Source organism: Bombyx mori, chromosome 21 (assembly GCF_030269925.1).
Source record: "Bombyx mori chromosome 21, ASM3026992v2".
Taxonomy (NCBI): Eukaryota; Metazoa; Arthropoda; class Insecta; order Lepidoptera; family Bombycidae; genus Bombyx; species Bombyx mori.
Genome location: NC_085127.1, coordinates 14269747 through 14286997, shown reverse-complemented (window position 1 = coordinate 14286997; position 17251 = coordinate 14269747). Strand labels below are relative to the sequence as shown.

The following is a 17251-nucleotide window of genomic DNA, read 5'->3' as shown; positions in this document are numbered from 1 at the left end:
CGTTCAATCATTATTACGAACTTGCGTCAAAGATTCAAACACTTACAGATAAATAACAGATCCAAGAATTCTTGGCGGTGTATTTTATGAATACCACTGAATGATATTTGAACTTTATGAGAATGAGGTGCGATCGACAATTTATAGCCTCTTTGGTCTGTTGGTTAGCGGATATTGAGTAGCCGGAGTTATATGGTTCGTTATCCGAAATTCTATCGATGCCTGAATGTACTGTTCCCGTAAGTGTTTCCAGGGTAAATAAAATAGGAGACAGACATAAGAGCATGTGGCTGATGAATTTTGGACTATAGATAATGCGATTCCTTGAAATAATTCATCGATAATTATAGTCTGAAGATCATAACTTAAAAAACCACAAACGGTGTAAAATAAAAGCTAGTTTTACAGGAATAATTTACGACCGATTTATTTTTAGTTTATTACCCGACTGATGTTCCGGTCTTACGAATTGCAGTTATCAGAATGCAACGCGAAACTTCAAAATATATCAACATTTTCAATGTAACGAATCGATAAGATAATGTTCGTTAAACAATGTTTATGATGATGCATGGATAGTTGAGGCGTATTGAACAACAAAACGTAATAAGTGAACCACTAGTTAACATAGAAAAATCTACCTTAAGCTTTTTATCATAATCAATGCAACCTCCTGTATCCTAAGGTTTTTATTACCTAAGAGAGTAGACGAACGAGTACACAAAGGCTCCCACATTTCTGGTAAAAGATCACCAACATCCATGAACTTTAGAAATGCTAGAGGGACAGTTAAGCCATGGATCATCGCTAAAAGCTCTTTTCAAATCTTGTTTGAGGAAGGACATGTCAGGGCAAACTTCATCAGTCAGTAGTCATCAGTAGTAAAATAATCCTCCTTATAATAAGCCACACTGCATCAGCGCTGCGCAGTGCAGATGACGAATCATCTCACCAGACACTCCTCACGAAAAATACGATACAAAACGCGTAAAGAACCAACTCTAAAGATAACTAAGTCCCAATCGAGCCAAAGATTCCAACTAATAGTGGATGTTTTTCTACGTTAATCTCGCTTCATATAAATTTCGGTTATTGTTTTCAACCAGACAATGCGTTCATTATCCATGCCCCCTGTTGAATAAGAGGCTTTCTTTGTTGAATAGCATTTAAAAAAATGAGGCCTATAAAATCAAAGGCAGCTAAATCCAAGTTTGTCAAATATTCAAGTAAACTACAAAAATCGGCCCTAAACACGTCATTACGGATCCTCCCGATCCATCGAAGTACTGCTCTTGCTAGGGCCAGTGTTAGCAACACGCTGAAATAACTTTGTTCGGATAGCTACGATGTTCTTTATTTTAAAGCAGATTTATAAAGAATGAGAATATTACTAATAATCTGAATTTTAAATGATAAAACTTCGTTTATTAGTACTTAGGACTGAGTAAAACTAAAATTTTTGAACTGAATTTGTTACAGATTTAGATGCATTTGTTATAACATGAAAACACTAAAGCGTGTTCAAGTAACTAAACAAGATAGCGCCATTGTTAATCCATTTTACGACATTATGGCGTTTAGCTGCCTTTGATTTTATAGGCCTCAAATGTATTATTGACTTATTTGATTAGACAGAAGGGTCCTTCTCTTCTTCTGCTGATTTCTATCAGATGTTTTTCTCGAAGTTCTGTCTTTACCATTACATGCGGGAACCCTTATTGATGCAGGAGTAAAAATACGCTTGGTTATTTTCTGGAAATTCCTACCAATTAAGGTTCAGTTATAATCACTCGACCTAACGTTAAGTTTGACAAACTGATACCCGGAATAGATAATATTGGATTGTTTCAACTTTAATAACTTCCAAATAGTACGAGATTAAAAGAGATTTTATTTGGCTATAATTATTGTTCCAATATTACTGGTAGTATAATTTTTATTTATCTTGACGGTGCTCAAACTTCAATCTTTGTTCGAACGAAAACTGATTTGATTCTAAAAGAAGTTTGTGTTAATCTTTTTTTGCTGCTGACATTTAAAATAACGAAAAAAAAGGATTTAAGCTGAAATAAAAAAAAACTCAGCATCCGTTTGCCTTGATGATAAACGATTTCCTTTATCAATAAAGATACTAGTTTTATTATATTGTTGGGAAAAAGTCAAAAATAGTCGACTGCCAAATGTGGCTTTTTTATTAGCGTGTATGAGCAAACGAACTCACGAAGTGATTAGTATTGCTTAGTCCGATCTCATCCATTCTTCTGTATCAGAAATTCCGCGTAATCTCTTAATTAAACAGTAGGCAGCGGCTTGGCTCTGCCCCTGGCATTGCTGACATCCATTAGCGACGGTAACCACATTCCATCAGGTGTCGCGTATGCTCGTCTACCTACATGGGCAATAAAAAAGAAAAAACAAATTTTTCCAACAGGAAAATTTGCGAATGCGTGTCTACTTTAATAGCAAAATGTTTTGTTTGCGGACTGGCGTATCGCATATTCATGCAAAATATGCGGCGCGCAACGCAAGCCTCATTTCGTAGATTATATTCAGAGGATCGATTATATTTGAAAGAGAAAGAAAATTTTCTGATCGGCATCATCGGAACTTAAAAATAAATCCTCTTTCCTGCTAATTAAATTCAACGCATGCATTTCATCAGGTTCCAATGCAAACTCGGAATGTAAATGAAAAAAAAATACGATTCTAAAACCTTAATGTAATCCAACTGAGACTCTGATTTCGGATCAGTCTTGAATATATTAAAATAACTGGTATAGCCCAAAAATATATGAGTTTATTCCGCAGAGTGAGCCTTTGACGTAAAGTCCGTAATATGAAAGCTCAAAAGCTTATGTTCCTCTCCCGGGAATACATTTGCGGTAACGATAATTTCTTTCCTGATTTTCTTTGGCGATAAATTGAGAATATCTCAATATTTTTTTAAAGATGCTGTATATGTGTACGACATTCAGTATTAATGTTTTGGGTTCAATAAGTTTAACCATATCCCATTACTTTATAATGTAATAAGTAGTAGTGTATCAAAACGTTTTCAATCGAACTTGTTTGCTATTTTACATAGATATTAATTAAATATCAAAATAATCTGCCGTCGGAATACCAAATCAGAGAGAGTCTTGACTTTTTGCTATTCTATCATTGAATACAATATTTGTATATTATATCTAGGTACATTTATATATTACATAATAAGAAAATCAAATAGGACAGCCCGTGGGAATGTTTCTTGGTAGACTTCTTAGATAGGCAGAAGTTCATTTGACGTTATGCAGGATCTCTATCTCACACAAAGAATCACATATTTTCCGAGTCCGACTAAAGAAATTCAGTTCGAAACTGACTTATTCTAGAACGTTAACACTTTGCCATTCATTTGCTTATTTTAACTAGTTTATTTTTTCCTATTGAAACAACTGTATTTTTTCCTTCGTTTTGTTCGTCGGATGGATGCTTTTTTTGAAGTCGCAAACTATGAAATCGTTGGAGCGTGTCGATGCGGCATATTACGTAATGTGTAAGAAAAATATTGTTTGTACGCAGAAATGCCGCAATACGTATTTTTTACCTAATTCGAGTAATTGCCGCGTGACGTCATCTATAACGTCACAGGAAGAAACCGGTATCAAGCTCGATCAACAAAACAAAGATTGGTTGGAGATTTTTGAAAATACCAATATATTGTTGTTTTTTTTGTGAAATTGACAATAATCTTATTGGAATGTTTTTATTTATTCCTATTAAAAATAGTAAATCAGTCAACAATTTTCCTGTTTACGCATTACATTCGGAATTACTGAAATTAATTTGTATCACGTAGAATTCACAATTAATTTATTTTGTAGCAGCACATTATTTCACAGTAAGTACACCGGCACGCCGCGGCCGACGCGTCCGTAAACAAACGTTCATTATTTGCGTAGAATCCAGCCGGCGAACATTATCATTATCTGCCGGCGAAACAAACGGAGAAAGTGCGCTTACTCGAGCTAATAACACTAGGTAACGTTTCTAATTCCAGCAGGCAACAGCGGACCGGCGCATCTGATCGTTTTGACACCTGTCACTTTGACAGCTGAGCAAAATCCATACAGCCTTACCTTTAACTAAGCGCTGCAGGATAATCTCCTTGTGCTCGTGAGTGTGGGGCTCCCCGATGACGGCGAGCAGGTAGCATCCCGTTAGAGGGCTCGGCGGGGGCACGGAGGCCGAGACCTCCGTCCCGAGGGACAGCGATCTGTCCTCGTCGTGGTCCATCGCCGACGGCGGCGCCGGCACGACTGCCGACGGTTCGGCCAGTGCAAGCGTGTGCAGTCGACCGCTCGACAGGGGAACTCCGCTCGGAATGGCGTCTGCCGGCCGGCGCTGGACGAGGCGCGCGCACCGACCTCTCATCGACCGCCCGTCAAGCGCGACACGCAGACGCCGCGTCTGCTTCTCCAACCCCTTACACCCGTCATGTTCACTCCTGCACGGAACCCACGCCCGCGGACAAGGACGGCGCCTCCTAAGGGCGTATACAGAAGCCTGAACGAGCTAGTCCAGCGCACACGTGATCTGCATTGCGTCTAAACACGCCGGCTGAAAAACCTCAGCTGTGCGATAGAATGCGAAGACGGCGCTTACGATGAGATGATTTCGACAGCTTGACGTTTCTCGGCCGATCAGTTTTGTTGATATAGGAACGCTTCAAGCCTTTCCCGTCTTAAATTACAGCACAAAACTTAACAAAGATGCAGAGAAGGGTTTCAGTTGAGTCACGTTGAAGTCGATATTCCTGACAAAACAATAGACGGGTCTAATAGATACAATTTATATTCATAATAGCGCGTAGGTTGCGTTCGCAAGAAAGTGAAAACGTTCATCTTCTAATGACTAATTCGTCCGATTTATTGATGTTCGTTTTCCTGTTAATGTAATCTGGATTTTGATAAACTGGCAGATAACGAGTATTGTTATTTGGCGGCTCAAATCAGACTTTATATTATGATTCCTTTTTATTAGAAGAGGAAAGAATCTACCTTAATTTTACAGCTTTTTTTATTTCATACGAATTTTATATCTATATTTTCATTGAGTTAATAGGATAATAATAGTGTTTCTATAACTGCATTTATACGTTGGGATAACACATACACACACAACCACACATTCACACGTTGATCACGACGTTTAAGCTTCTTCAAATTATTGGAAGACATACTTAAGTCTAGTAGACAGTATAGCATTAACTGTCTACGTATAATCACAGGATCATCACCATTTTATAATTTATTTCAAAATCATATGATTATATGGTTCACCTGATAGAGAGAGGTCATCGCCCATGGACAACAACAATACTAACCACACTACTTCCTACTCCTACTGCACTTTAAGCCCTGTTTGTCATTGCATAATCCTCCATCGAAATATAGAAAATGATAAAGTAAAACTAAAACGAATGGACAAAAACGCATCTAATTTGAAATATAATTAGGGTCATCATAACTGAGGTATTTAGAACTTAACAGCCCAAAAACTGAATCAACCTAGACTGGATAAATCACGAGCATAGAGTGCGGACAAGTCAAATTGCGGGCCAGATGAAGCTAAAATTTTAACAGTGACCATTTTTTTTTTTTTTATGATTTAAAGATTACTGGTGGCCCGGAGGCCTTTCCAGTTTCACCAGGACACGTGGGCGAGCAAAGGCTCAGCCAGGAGGGGTGGGATTTGCTAACAGCTACCCGAGCGCCTCCGAAGGAGACCTAACAGCTCAAGAGTAGCTGCTTCGCGAATGAATCTACTACCGGATCGGAATCGCGACCCGCTGAAAAGATCCGGCGAGAAACTCAGCGAGCTGATTCATGGGTTAGGTTGCACGGCGAACTCTTTGTCGAGTTCGACGAGTACGGTTACCGAGGTCCCTAAGCCTGCTCCTAGTGTTAGAGCTGAAGGCGTCTAATGCAAAGGTTATTGGATCTGATGGATCCGTAAGGACGTGTCTAGGGCGTCGACGGTGACTGGCTCCTGCGTGATCAGGATTCGGTGAGTAGTTAGCGGCGGCTACGATAAGGCGATTATCATGACGCATAGCCTTATCGAAGTACCGTTCCGACGCTGACTTCATGTATTTCCGGATAGATTCGAGGCCCAGGTCGTCGTGTAGGTCAACGTTCCTCACGAACCACGGAGCCCCGACAGCTAACCTGCAAAAGCGGGATTGTAGGGATTGGAGGGTGTCTATGTGTGTGCGGGCCGCGTGAGCGAACACCACACTCGCGTAAGTCATGACGGGCCTAATGCAAGTTTTGTAAAGTGTCACCTTGTTCCGAAGGGACATTTTACTCCGCTTACAGATCATGGGTGTGACCATTTTAACTAGTGGTCCCGCAGTAGTCGAAATTCGACTATATAATCAAATGAAATTATAAGTTTGAACATTATTAAGGTTCCATTGTCAAAGACTACTTTTATAATAACAGATTTCGCCAAGACTACACTTTAGAAAAATATGAATAGTAAAAAATATTTAATCTTAATTCTCAATCTGACCACAGACTATAAGCAAAAAGAAAAGTTTGACAATAAACAAATAGTATGCATGCGCGTGTGTGTCAAATACATGGTTTTTTTATTGAATTAATATATTTTTATGCAAAAAAAAAAAAAAAAAATAGCATTCTGCGCTCCTTCTCTATATTCTCTATAAGTGTAGGAAACTTCATATCCCTCCGTTCGCGCAATTTTCGTAAAAAGGGGTACAAAGTTTTTGCTTCACGTATTAATATATAGATAATATTATTATATAGATCCCTAATAAGAGATGATTACAAAATTTGTTTTTTTACAACCACGCTTATGTGTGTACTTTTGTATTGAATTCGGCAATACGGCCTGCCTGATGACGGTTTGAATGGAAAAAAATTAAATCCAAAATAAAATTCCCATGACACTAATTGCACATATTTCTTAATAATTAAAATGAATGTGAATTTTGAGTCGCCTAAAAAGGGACAATAGGAGACGTAAAGTTATTACAAGGAAAACATTATATCCTTTGTCGGATTAACTTAAAAGACTATTATTATTCCTTAAAAGAGCATCTAAATGAGCATCTTATAAAATTTATTTACTTGTTTTACATATTTCTTTATGAAAATACTCTGGCTTACAGAAAAAGAAATCCAGATCGCCAAAAAGTCTCACGCATAAATAAGTTATACAAAAACAATCGAATTAAGTTGGAAATAATAAATACATAACTAAAATAAACAAGTTTATTTTTATTTTTTTTATTGCTTTTATGGTTGGACGAGCTCACAGCCCACCTGGTGTTAAGTGGTTACTGGAGCCCATAGACATCCACAACGTAAATGCGCCACCCACCTTGAGATACAAGTTCTAAGGTCTCAAGTATAGTAACGACGGCTGCCCCACCCTTCAAACCGAAACGCATTACTGCTTCACGGCAGAAATAGGCAGGGTGGTGGTACCTACCCGCGCGGACTCACAAGAGGTCGTACCACCAAGTAACAAACAATATTTAGTTGAAGAATGGCATTATATAAAAAGAACAAAACGAAAAATCAGTAGTACAGTATAACACCATCAAATTATGAATGTCTTATAAAACTAAACTATTAGCATCGCATCTATAACTAACAACTAAATATTATAACAAAATCCAGATGAACGAAATGATGAACAAAAAAATAAATGGCACGGTATGATGTGTCAAGTTATAATGACAAATAGAACACGTATTTCCTTATTCGACCGTTCTAAACATATGTCTAGAAGGGTGCGATAAGGGAATATAGAATTTGTGAGGGAAAATATGCATATAGAACTCACATTAACGTCGAAATGGCGCCCTAACGATGTTGAATATAATATATTCCACAGGTACATAACTTTACAATATGTCAATCAAAAAACGATTTTAACAGTAAGTTTGTAATGTACACTATCGCAAGTTTTGATTCTCGCACAATCAGAGACAACGAATCGTCTAGATTTTTTATTGAATTCAAAGAAATTGGATTGGGTATAATTATTCTCTAGCTAATGAAGACTGGAGCAAACGCTCAACGTCTGTAATTCGTTCAATATAATTTATACGCAACATCTGCAAATTTTGAATTCAATCGTAGATAATGAAGCTACTAAATAAATTTTGTTAGATTCCGTTAGAGAAATAGATACAGGTCAATCGTGGTAAAGTGTGTTAAAAAAATCGGATAACAAACTGAAGAAAAAGGTTACAAACGACCCGTTATATTTTTAGTCTTTGGTTATTTGTACATTAACATCTAGAGTTTATTAACGAAAATCTTCAGGACACTATTGAATATGCAGAAAAAATATACAACCTGCATCGAGATATTATGTATATAATTATAGTCTCGATGACAACCTGCTTTTCCTGTCCGACCAGTCCTCACGCCGTGAAAACTACTGGAGACAACATAGCACAAGCCGGAAGGTTTTCTTTGAGACATGAGGTCAAAATACGTGTTAAATTGAAGTCATTGTAATGTTCATTCATAAGAGAACTTAATAAGCCCCATCAAGATCACATAATAAAATTTATAACATTACATAAGCAAGCACATTTCTAAGCAATAAAAAAAAAAAAAAAACCATGAATTATTTCAATACCTGACGCATAAAATCTGTAAAATATTCGAAATATTTAAAATTAAATTATATTAATATACACCGTAAATATCCTTTTAATTATATATTTAACTACATATAAATAAAGTGTAAAATAAAATAAATTATATTACATTTAGTTGAACTTATGTTATTTACATAATATTTAGGAGGTTATTCAACCGTGATAACATCCCACAGCGCAACGCAGCCACTCGTCGCAAGTAGATTAAGTACAAATTAATTAAGCCGCAAAATGCTCGCGATCCAATTTCATAAATGCGGGACCGAACGTATTTACTAATTGTATTATCCGTGTCGTTGACAGCTCTTGCTTCTGTGGCAGCGACAGGTAATCACAGCTTTAAGACTGAGAATGCGACTCATTTTATCGAAGACTAGATGATGACCGAACATTGCTCGCTTTTTTTTTATAACCCCATCTTGTTGTGTCTTTAAAGCAGTTAGTTGCTCTCAATTAACAAAAATAGTATTAATATTCGCGAATAGATGTCGGGAAGAGTGAAGAGTATTGAAAACACGAATAAAACAACATTTTCTGAAAATAAATCGTAGCTAGATCGATTTATCGCCCCCGAAATCCCCTGTATACTAAATTTTATGAAAATCGTTGGAGCCGTTTCCAAGATTCAGATTATATATATACCTATATAGTTATAACGGCTGCCCCACCCTTCAAACCGAAACGCAATTACTGCTTCACGGCAGAAATGGGCAGGTTTTTTACTGTGTGACAATACTTATGACCTGAGTAGGTATATACAAGAATTGCTCATTTAAAGGTATAAGATAGACGACCGTAAAGGAGAGCGCAGAAGGTTCTGGGCGTGAGCTCGCTTGGAGCCTCCGTCGCTGCAGAGCTTGGTGGTAGTAGCAAATACTCCAGCGAGGCCCTGGAGAAATGACGTGGAGAACAATTTCACGTGAACAGTAGTTGCTCACGAGTCAGTCAAGGAGAAATCTTATGTCGATGTGGCGTGTTTTTTTTAGTGCTCACCCGGTTTTAACCCGTTACCGGATCTCATAATCGTCATAGTGTGAAATGCGTCACAAGCCTTGCGACAAGGGGTCAAAGCCTCAATGGTATTATAAAACGGCTTCTACCCTCCAAACTCGAGCGTAAGTGTGTTAGTATACTAGTCACAACTGCTCACTCTCCGTAAAAAGGGATACAAAGTTTTTGCTTCACGTATTAATATATATATATTGCGCGGACGGAGGAGTATGAAATTTTCCACACTTATAGAGAATACAGAGAAGAAGTGCACAATGCTAATATTTTTTTTAAATAATGCATAAAAGATACATTAAATCAATAAAGAAAATATTACACACACTACGTACCATGTATTTGACGCACACACGCATGCATACTATTTATTGTCAAACTTTTGTTCTTGACGTTTGTGGTCAAATTGAGAATAGATTAAATATTGTTTGTCTTTATTAATATTTTTTTAAAAGTGTAGCCTTGGCGAAATTTGTGATTATAGAAGTATAAAATACAATCATAATAGTGTACAAACTTACAATTCCAATTAATTATAGTCGAATTTCGACTACTGCGGGACCTCTAGTTTACATAATTACATTAGGCAGTATGAACATACAATAAATGGCAATAACCGAAAATTTTATGCTTATTTAGACTCTTACTTCATACACTGGCTTCTAATCTTATCATGAATTTTGTAGGAACGTATCTTCTGTCTTATAGGAGGGTTACCTGAAATACTCAATCAACTAACATTTCTCTTATCACATCGTATAGAAAACTAATATGATAACGACATAATCTGTGTATTCTATGACGTCATTATAGTAACGCGCTGAAAAATTCATTAGAACATAATATCCATTATCTTTGGTATTCACACACAGCTTTGAGGGCAACACAAGGTGATAATCCACAGAACGTTTAATTGTTAAATGCGAACTCCCGTATTTTGAGGCATTCAATCGAAGCCATGACCTCATTAGAATAATCTTACGATTGTTGAAATGACTAGAAATGTGACAGCAGTCTAGACAGTAGAGTCTTTAAGACAGTAGGGTCTTTTACTTTTCGTTCAATTGTAAATGAGCTCACGGTACATTTCGTCTTAAGTGGCTATCTATAGGCATCACAATGTAACTATACTTGAGACGTTTGGGATTTCTTTGAATTCGCGCCTTCACAGCTTTTATTACTGCTGGAGTCCTAACAGACCGAGGGCGACCACTTCTTGACCTGTCATCTACGCTAGAGTCTTCATTGTATCGTTTGATGGTACGATAAACAAATCTTTCGGTTATATTCAAATTTTTCAGTATGTTAAAAATTTGAATTGGCGCGTAACCGCAACCATGCAACGCAATAACTGCAACACGGTCTTCTTTAAGCGTCGACTCCATATTTAAAAATGAGTAAAATTCTAAAAGTATACATTTTTATTTTCATGAACAATTCGAAATTCGAATTCAATAAACTTTTTTGTGGCCAGCATTCTAAAAGAAAAGTTTTTACTGTGTGACAATACTTATGACCTGACTAGGTATATTAAAAAATAATAATTTTTTTTATACCTTATTACAAAGTGAAGTCGTACACTGTTGTGTGCATTACTAATAAAAATCAGAGTGCCTCTTCTGTTGTATTTTTTTTATTGCATTATGCAAAAAAAAAAAGGTTAGATTATTGCTTGTATTGAATATTTAAAGTATTTTACAATGTATACGTTTTTACCATTTCCCCTTACTATCAGTAAGTATGTTCAGGCCTAGTAAGCGAGAGCAAAACTCATTTTTGATCGTTATTAGGGACCGAAACTTAGATATTATGTCATTGTTACCACTGACCATGAGGAGCTCACATACTCGTCTCTAACCTTGAAATCGAAACCCCAATGTATTCGGTATTACGACAACACTTCTACCTTAAACAAAACATTAAATTTAGTGAGTAACGCTCGTAAATAACAAATATTAAGAAAACACTTTCAAAAGCACCTCTCGTTTAATTAAAAACCAATTACTTCGCCCGTTCACCAATTAATTATTCAAATAATAATTATTGACTGAGGTTCACTTCGCTCCGTGCAATGTGTACGGCTTTACTCACGAAGCCAGGTGAGGCGTGAATACTGTTCTACTATAGTACTTTTAAGAGAGAAAAATTGAATTAATTTTTCTTGCCTCGCCAAGTAGGTTCCTGCGCGTATTTTACGTGATGATTTTTTTAAAGTTATGCTTCTTTAGGCGCGTTATGAAAAATTGATGAGAGTGAAATTTTACGATGCGCGCGCACCGTGACACAAAATGAACAGAATGAAGTTGCCCACTAAATCGCTCATTACAATACGACCGACGTAACTTGGAGAATCTGAATATAGCCGCAGGTGAACTTTCCGAACCGTACCGAGAATTACCTAATTAAGACGATGTCAAGAAAAGGGATGTCCAATATGCGTGTTTGAGGATGTTGTTTAATTGATTTTTTTTAAAATTGATTAAAAAAAAATAAAAATCAAATAAAGTATAACTTCTTACGCACGTACATAAGTACACGCACCCTTTTTAATTTATAATATTTTTATTAGGTTACACACAACTGGGTAAAATCTGCACACATAAACATTGTACTTATTTACATAAAATAATACATTATAGAATTGGGGGGTTGATTGCTTCCCGCTTCCGTAGGTTTAACCCGCGATTCCCTACAAGTAACCCCTGGGTGGTGCAAAACGGGAGCCGAATACATAATCGGTGGTAGGACTTGTCCGACTGGCTGGCGACCACCCTCCAACTAGAGTCCGCCGCCAAATAGCCTAGCTGTGTTCCGGCGTGTGGGTTGGAGAGCCAGTGTTATTCCTACCCTTTCCTCTTCCTTGTTGGGGGTGAATCTTGGCGATACCTGGAACATGCGGAGCAGACGTGCGTGTGAGCTCGCGGGACGTGATTGTTTGACGGGGGTATAGGGAGACCCAGTGAAACGGTGTTCGCCGCCGCCCGCCGGTCAGTTGGGGACCTGAACCCGGGTGTCACTACTAAACTCCGCCCCGGGAAGCTGTCCCGCCAACCGGTGTAAAATCCTGTCGTGCGGTCGTCGTGCCGGAGTCGGAGACCGGAGTGGATCCCGGCGATCGCACGCAGGGTGGACTGGGGGCCCTTCCATGCCCTGCGTCAGTCGCTCACGCAACCCGTGGTCGAGCACGTACTGTGCTCCGCGCTTTATTCAGGTATTGTCACGATTTCGCCTCGAACATCCTACCCCGCCCAATCCCACTCTCCAAATAAAAAAAAAAAAAAAAAAATGAAAGTTCGAAAAAGGAAAAGGGTTTTGTCGGCGACTCCCCATTCCACATTTAATGTGGATTTCAGCAATGTAAGGGGTCTACATAGCAACCTCGACGCCGTACACCACCATCTTGAGACGGCGCAGCCTGCCCTTCTTTTTCTGACGGAGACGCAGATATCTGCTCCGGATGATACTTCGTACCTTGAATACCCCGGCTACGTATTGGAGCACAACTTCCTGCGTAAAGCCGGGGTGTGTGTATTCGTCCGGGCTGATGTCTGTTGTCGCCGTCTACGAAGTCTCGAACAACGGGACCTGTCCCTCTTGTGGCTGCGCGTAGATCACGGGGGCTGTACCCGAGTCTACGCGTGCCTGTACAGGTCCCACAGCAGTGATGCAGGTTCAGCTCTGATAGAGCATGTGCAAGAGGGGACTAACCGCGTGCTTGAGCAGTACCCATCTGCGGAGGTGGTGGTTCTTGGAGACTTTAACGCTCATCACCAAGAGTGGTTGGGGTCCAGAACCACTGACCTCCCGGGTCGGACTGCCTACGATTTCGCCTTGGCCTACGGCCTCTCCCAGCTGGTGACACAGCCCACCCGTGTCCCAGATATTGAGGGGCACGAGCCTTCTCTGTTGGACCTTCTGCTGACCACTGATCCAGCCGGATACAGTGTGGTGGTCGACGCTCCACTTGGATCGTCTGATCACTGCCTTATCCGTGCTGCCACACCACTCTCTCGTCCTAGTCGTCGAACGACGACCAGGTATCGAAGAGTTTGGCAGTATTTGTCAGCAGATTGGGATGGATTGCGTGAGTTTTACGCATCCTACCCATGGGGGCGGTTCTGCTTTTCCTCTGCTGATCCTGACGTCTGTGCGGACCGTCTTAAAGACGTGGTGCTCCAGGGGATGGAATTGTTTATTCCCTCCTCTGAAGTGCCCGTTGGGGGTCGCAGCAGACCCTGGTATAACAATGCCAGCAGGGATGCTGCACACCTCAAGCGGTCCGCATACGTTGCATGGGATGATGCTAGGAGACGTCGGGATCCTAACATCTCAGAGGAAAGGCGGAAATATAACGCCGCTTCCAGGTCCTACAAGAAGGTTATTGCCAGGGCGAAATCGGAGCACGTTGCTAGAATTGGCGAGCGACTGAAGAGCTATCCCTCTGGGAGCCGTGCTTTTTGGTCGCTCGCCAAAGCTGCAGAAGGTAACTTTTGCAGGTCTAGTCTCCCACCACTACGCAAGTCCGATGACAGTCTGGCCCATAGTGCGAAAGAGAAGGCTGACCTTCTGGTCAAACTCTTCGCCTCGAACTCGACTGTGGACGACGGGGGTGCCACACCACCGAACATCCTCCGGTGTGATAGTTCCCTGCCGGAGATCTGCTTTACACAGTGTGCAGTCAGGCGGGAACTCCGACTCCTGGACGTCCATAAGTCGAGCGGGCCAGACGGCATCCCTGCAGTGGTTCTGAAAACGTGCGCCCCTGAGCTGACGCCTGCGCTAACGCGTTTGTATCGCCTCTCTTATTGCGCTAACAGGGTTCCGTCTTCATGGAAGACTGCCCACGTCCACCCTATCCCCAAGAAGGGTGACCGGTCGGACCCATCGAGCTACAGGCCTATCGCGATAACTTCCTTGCTTTCCAAGGTGATGGAGCGAATAATTAATATACAACTCCTGAAGTATCTGGAGGATCGCCAGCTGATCAGTGACCGACAGTACGGTTTCCGTCACGGTCGCTCAGCTGGCGATCTTCTTGTATACCTTACTCACAGGTGGGCTGAAGCCTTGGAGAGCAAGGGCGAGGCTCTTGCTGTGAGCCTTGATATTGCGAAGGCCTTCGACAGAGTCTGGCATAGGGCACTTCTGTCGAAGCTACCATCTTACGGAATCCCCGAGGGTCTCTGCAAGTGGATCGCTAGCTTTTTGGATGGGCGGAGCATCACGGTCGTTGTAGACGGTGACTGTTCTGATACCATGACCATTAACGCTGGCGTTCCACAAGGTTCGGTGCTCTCCCCCACGCTTTTCATCCTGTATATCAATGACATGCTGTCTATTGATGGCATGCATTGCTATGCGGATGACAGCACGGGGGATGCGCGATATATCGGCCATCAGAGTCTCTCTCGGAGCGTGGTGCAAGAGAGACGATCAAAGCTTGTGTCTGAAGTGGAGAACTCTCTGGGGCGAGTCTCCAAATGGGGTGAATTGAACTTGGTTCAATTCAACCCGTTAAAGACACAAGTTTGCGCGTTCACTGCGAAGAAGGACCCCTTTGTCATGGCGCCGCAATTCCAAGGAGTATCCCTGCAACCTTCCGAGAGTATTGGGATACTTGGGGTCGACATTTCGAGCGATGTCCAGTTTCGGAGTCATTTGGAAGGCAAAGCCAAGTTGGCGTCCAAAATGCTGGGAGTCCTCAACAGAGCGAAGCGGTACTTCACGCCTGGACAAAGGCTTTTGCTTTATAAAGCACAAGTCCGGCCTCGAATGGAGTACTGCTCCCATCTCTGGGCCGGGGCTCCCAAATACCAGCTTCTTCCATTTGACTCCATACAGAGGAGGGCCGTTCGGATTGTCGATAATCCCGGTCTCACGGATCGTTTGGAACCTCTGGGTCTGCGGAGGGACTTCGGTTCCCTCTGTATTTTGTACCGTATGTTCCATGGGGAGTGCTCTGAGGAATTGTTCGAGATGATACCGGCATCTCGTTTTTACCATCGCACCGCCCGCCACCGGAGTAGAGTTCATCCATACTACCTGGAGCCACTGCGGTCATCCACAGTGCGTTTCCAGAGGTCTTTTTTGCCACGTACCATCCGGCTATGGAATGAGCTCCCCTCCACGGTGTTTCCCGAGCGCTATGACATGTCCTTCTTCAAACGAGGCTTGTGGAGAGTATTAAGCGGTAGGCAGCGGCTTGGCTCTGCCCCTGGCATTGCTGAAGTCCATGGGCGACGGTAACCACTCACCATCAGGTGGGCCGTATGCTCGTCTGCCTACAAGGGCAATAAAAAAAAAAAAAAAAAAAAAAAAAAAATTCACCCTTTTGGGTGTGAACACGTCTTGCTTAAGAGCGTTTGTACTTGAGATAAAAATATCGTTAGCTAATATTAAAACTAATAAATAACTAAACGGTTATTGCCACCAACGGCTCCTGACAGTGCTGATGGTACCACCGCGTCGCTGCCTACCATTAGATTCTCCTGAAGCCTTCTTTGGAAATACCGTTTTCCGGTTACTGGTGGTCGTCTTGTGAGTCCGCACGGGTGAGTTCCACCACCTTGCCTATTTCTGCCGTGAAGCACTAATGCGTTTCGAATTGAAGGGCGGAGCAGCCGTAGTTAAAAATGAGACCTTAGAACTCATGTCTCAAGGTCGGTGATGGTATTTACTTTGTAGATGTCTATGAGCTCCGGTAACCACTTAACACAAAGTGGGCCGTGAGCTCGTCCACCCGACCAGGTAATAAAAAAAGACATATTATAAGTTGACGATTATCTATTATAACATAGATCGCATCCCGTAGGAATAAAGCGTTAGTCCTAATCATTTTCATCATTTATATTTTTCAACAAAATGACAAATAAAAGCGTACATATTTGAACAACGAAAACACTTTAATTCTAAATGATTCATTACGCGATTTTCGTAATAATACATCCACCGGAACTTTCAGAGACAGCACAGGTCGAGTCGCGCTTAAAGCTCTAGAGATATCTTCAACACTCAACAATGGAAATTTTGTTTGAGCACTGAACCTAAATCCTCTTAGGACGTCGCGAGCTTCGGCGTGCTTTTAAAGCTTGTTAGGGGAATTAAGACTTTTGATAGCTCTGAAGTGATATAATATTTCGAATAAATTTAAAATGTAAATTCATTAGACTTAGTTGACGTTACTCGTGACACATTTGACATGGACGAAATATCTGATGTCAAAAACCACAGCCCACAGTGCAACACAGTGAGTTCCAAGCCAATGATAGATTTAACGAAGCACTGTTCTTGTTAGGGGAGATATTAGCAAGTCCTTTCAAGCTGGGTCCCATTAGCTCGCCCATCAGTCAGGGAGAATGCAGAATAGACCCCCGAAGCTATTGGCAAAAAAATAAACAATACCATACAGCATAGCATTGGCTGTCCAATTAACTAGTTCAGATATTTCTCGTTTTACTAGAGGTCCCGCAGTAGTCGAAATTCGACTATAATTAATTAGAATTGTAAGTTTTTACACTATTATGATTGTATTTTATACATCAATAATCACAAATTTCG

General features: G+C 40.7%; 1 protein-coding gene and 1 long non-coding RNA gene across 3 annotated transcripts in view; one reads left to right on the top strand and one right to left on the bottom strand.

Annotated features, from left to right (window-relative positions):
• The window catches only part of LOC101744170 (titin), a 181978-nt gene extending 177547 nt beyond the window's left edge, over positions 1-4431 (bottom strand). For both annotated transcript variants that reach the window (XM_062674755.1, XM_062674756.1), the window contains exon 1: positions 4122-4431. In XM_062674755.1, the coding sequence (XP_062530739.1) occupies positions 4122-4416 (295 nt within the window). In that variant the 5' untranslated portion in view covers positions 4417-4431. The remainder of the gene's footprint in view (positions 1-4121) is intronic.
• LOC134200896 (uncharacterized) overlaps positions 1-17251 on the top strand; it is a 279918-nt gene that overhangs the window by 129969 nt on the left and 132698 nt on the right. The gene's annotated exons all lie outside the window — the stretch shown is intronic.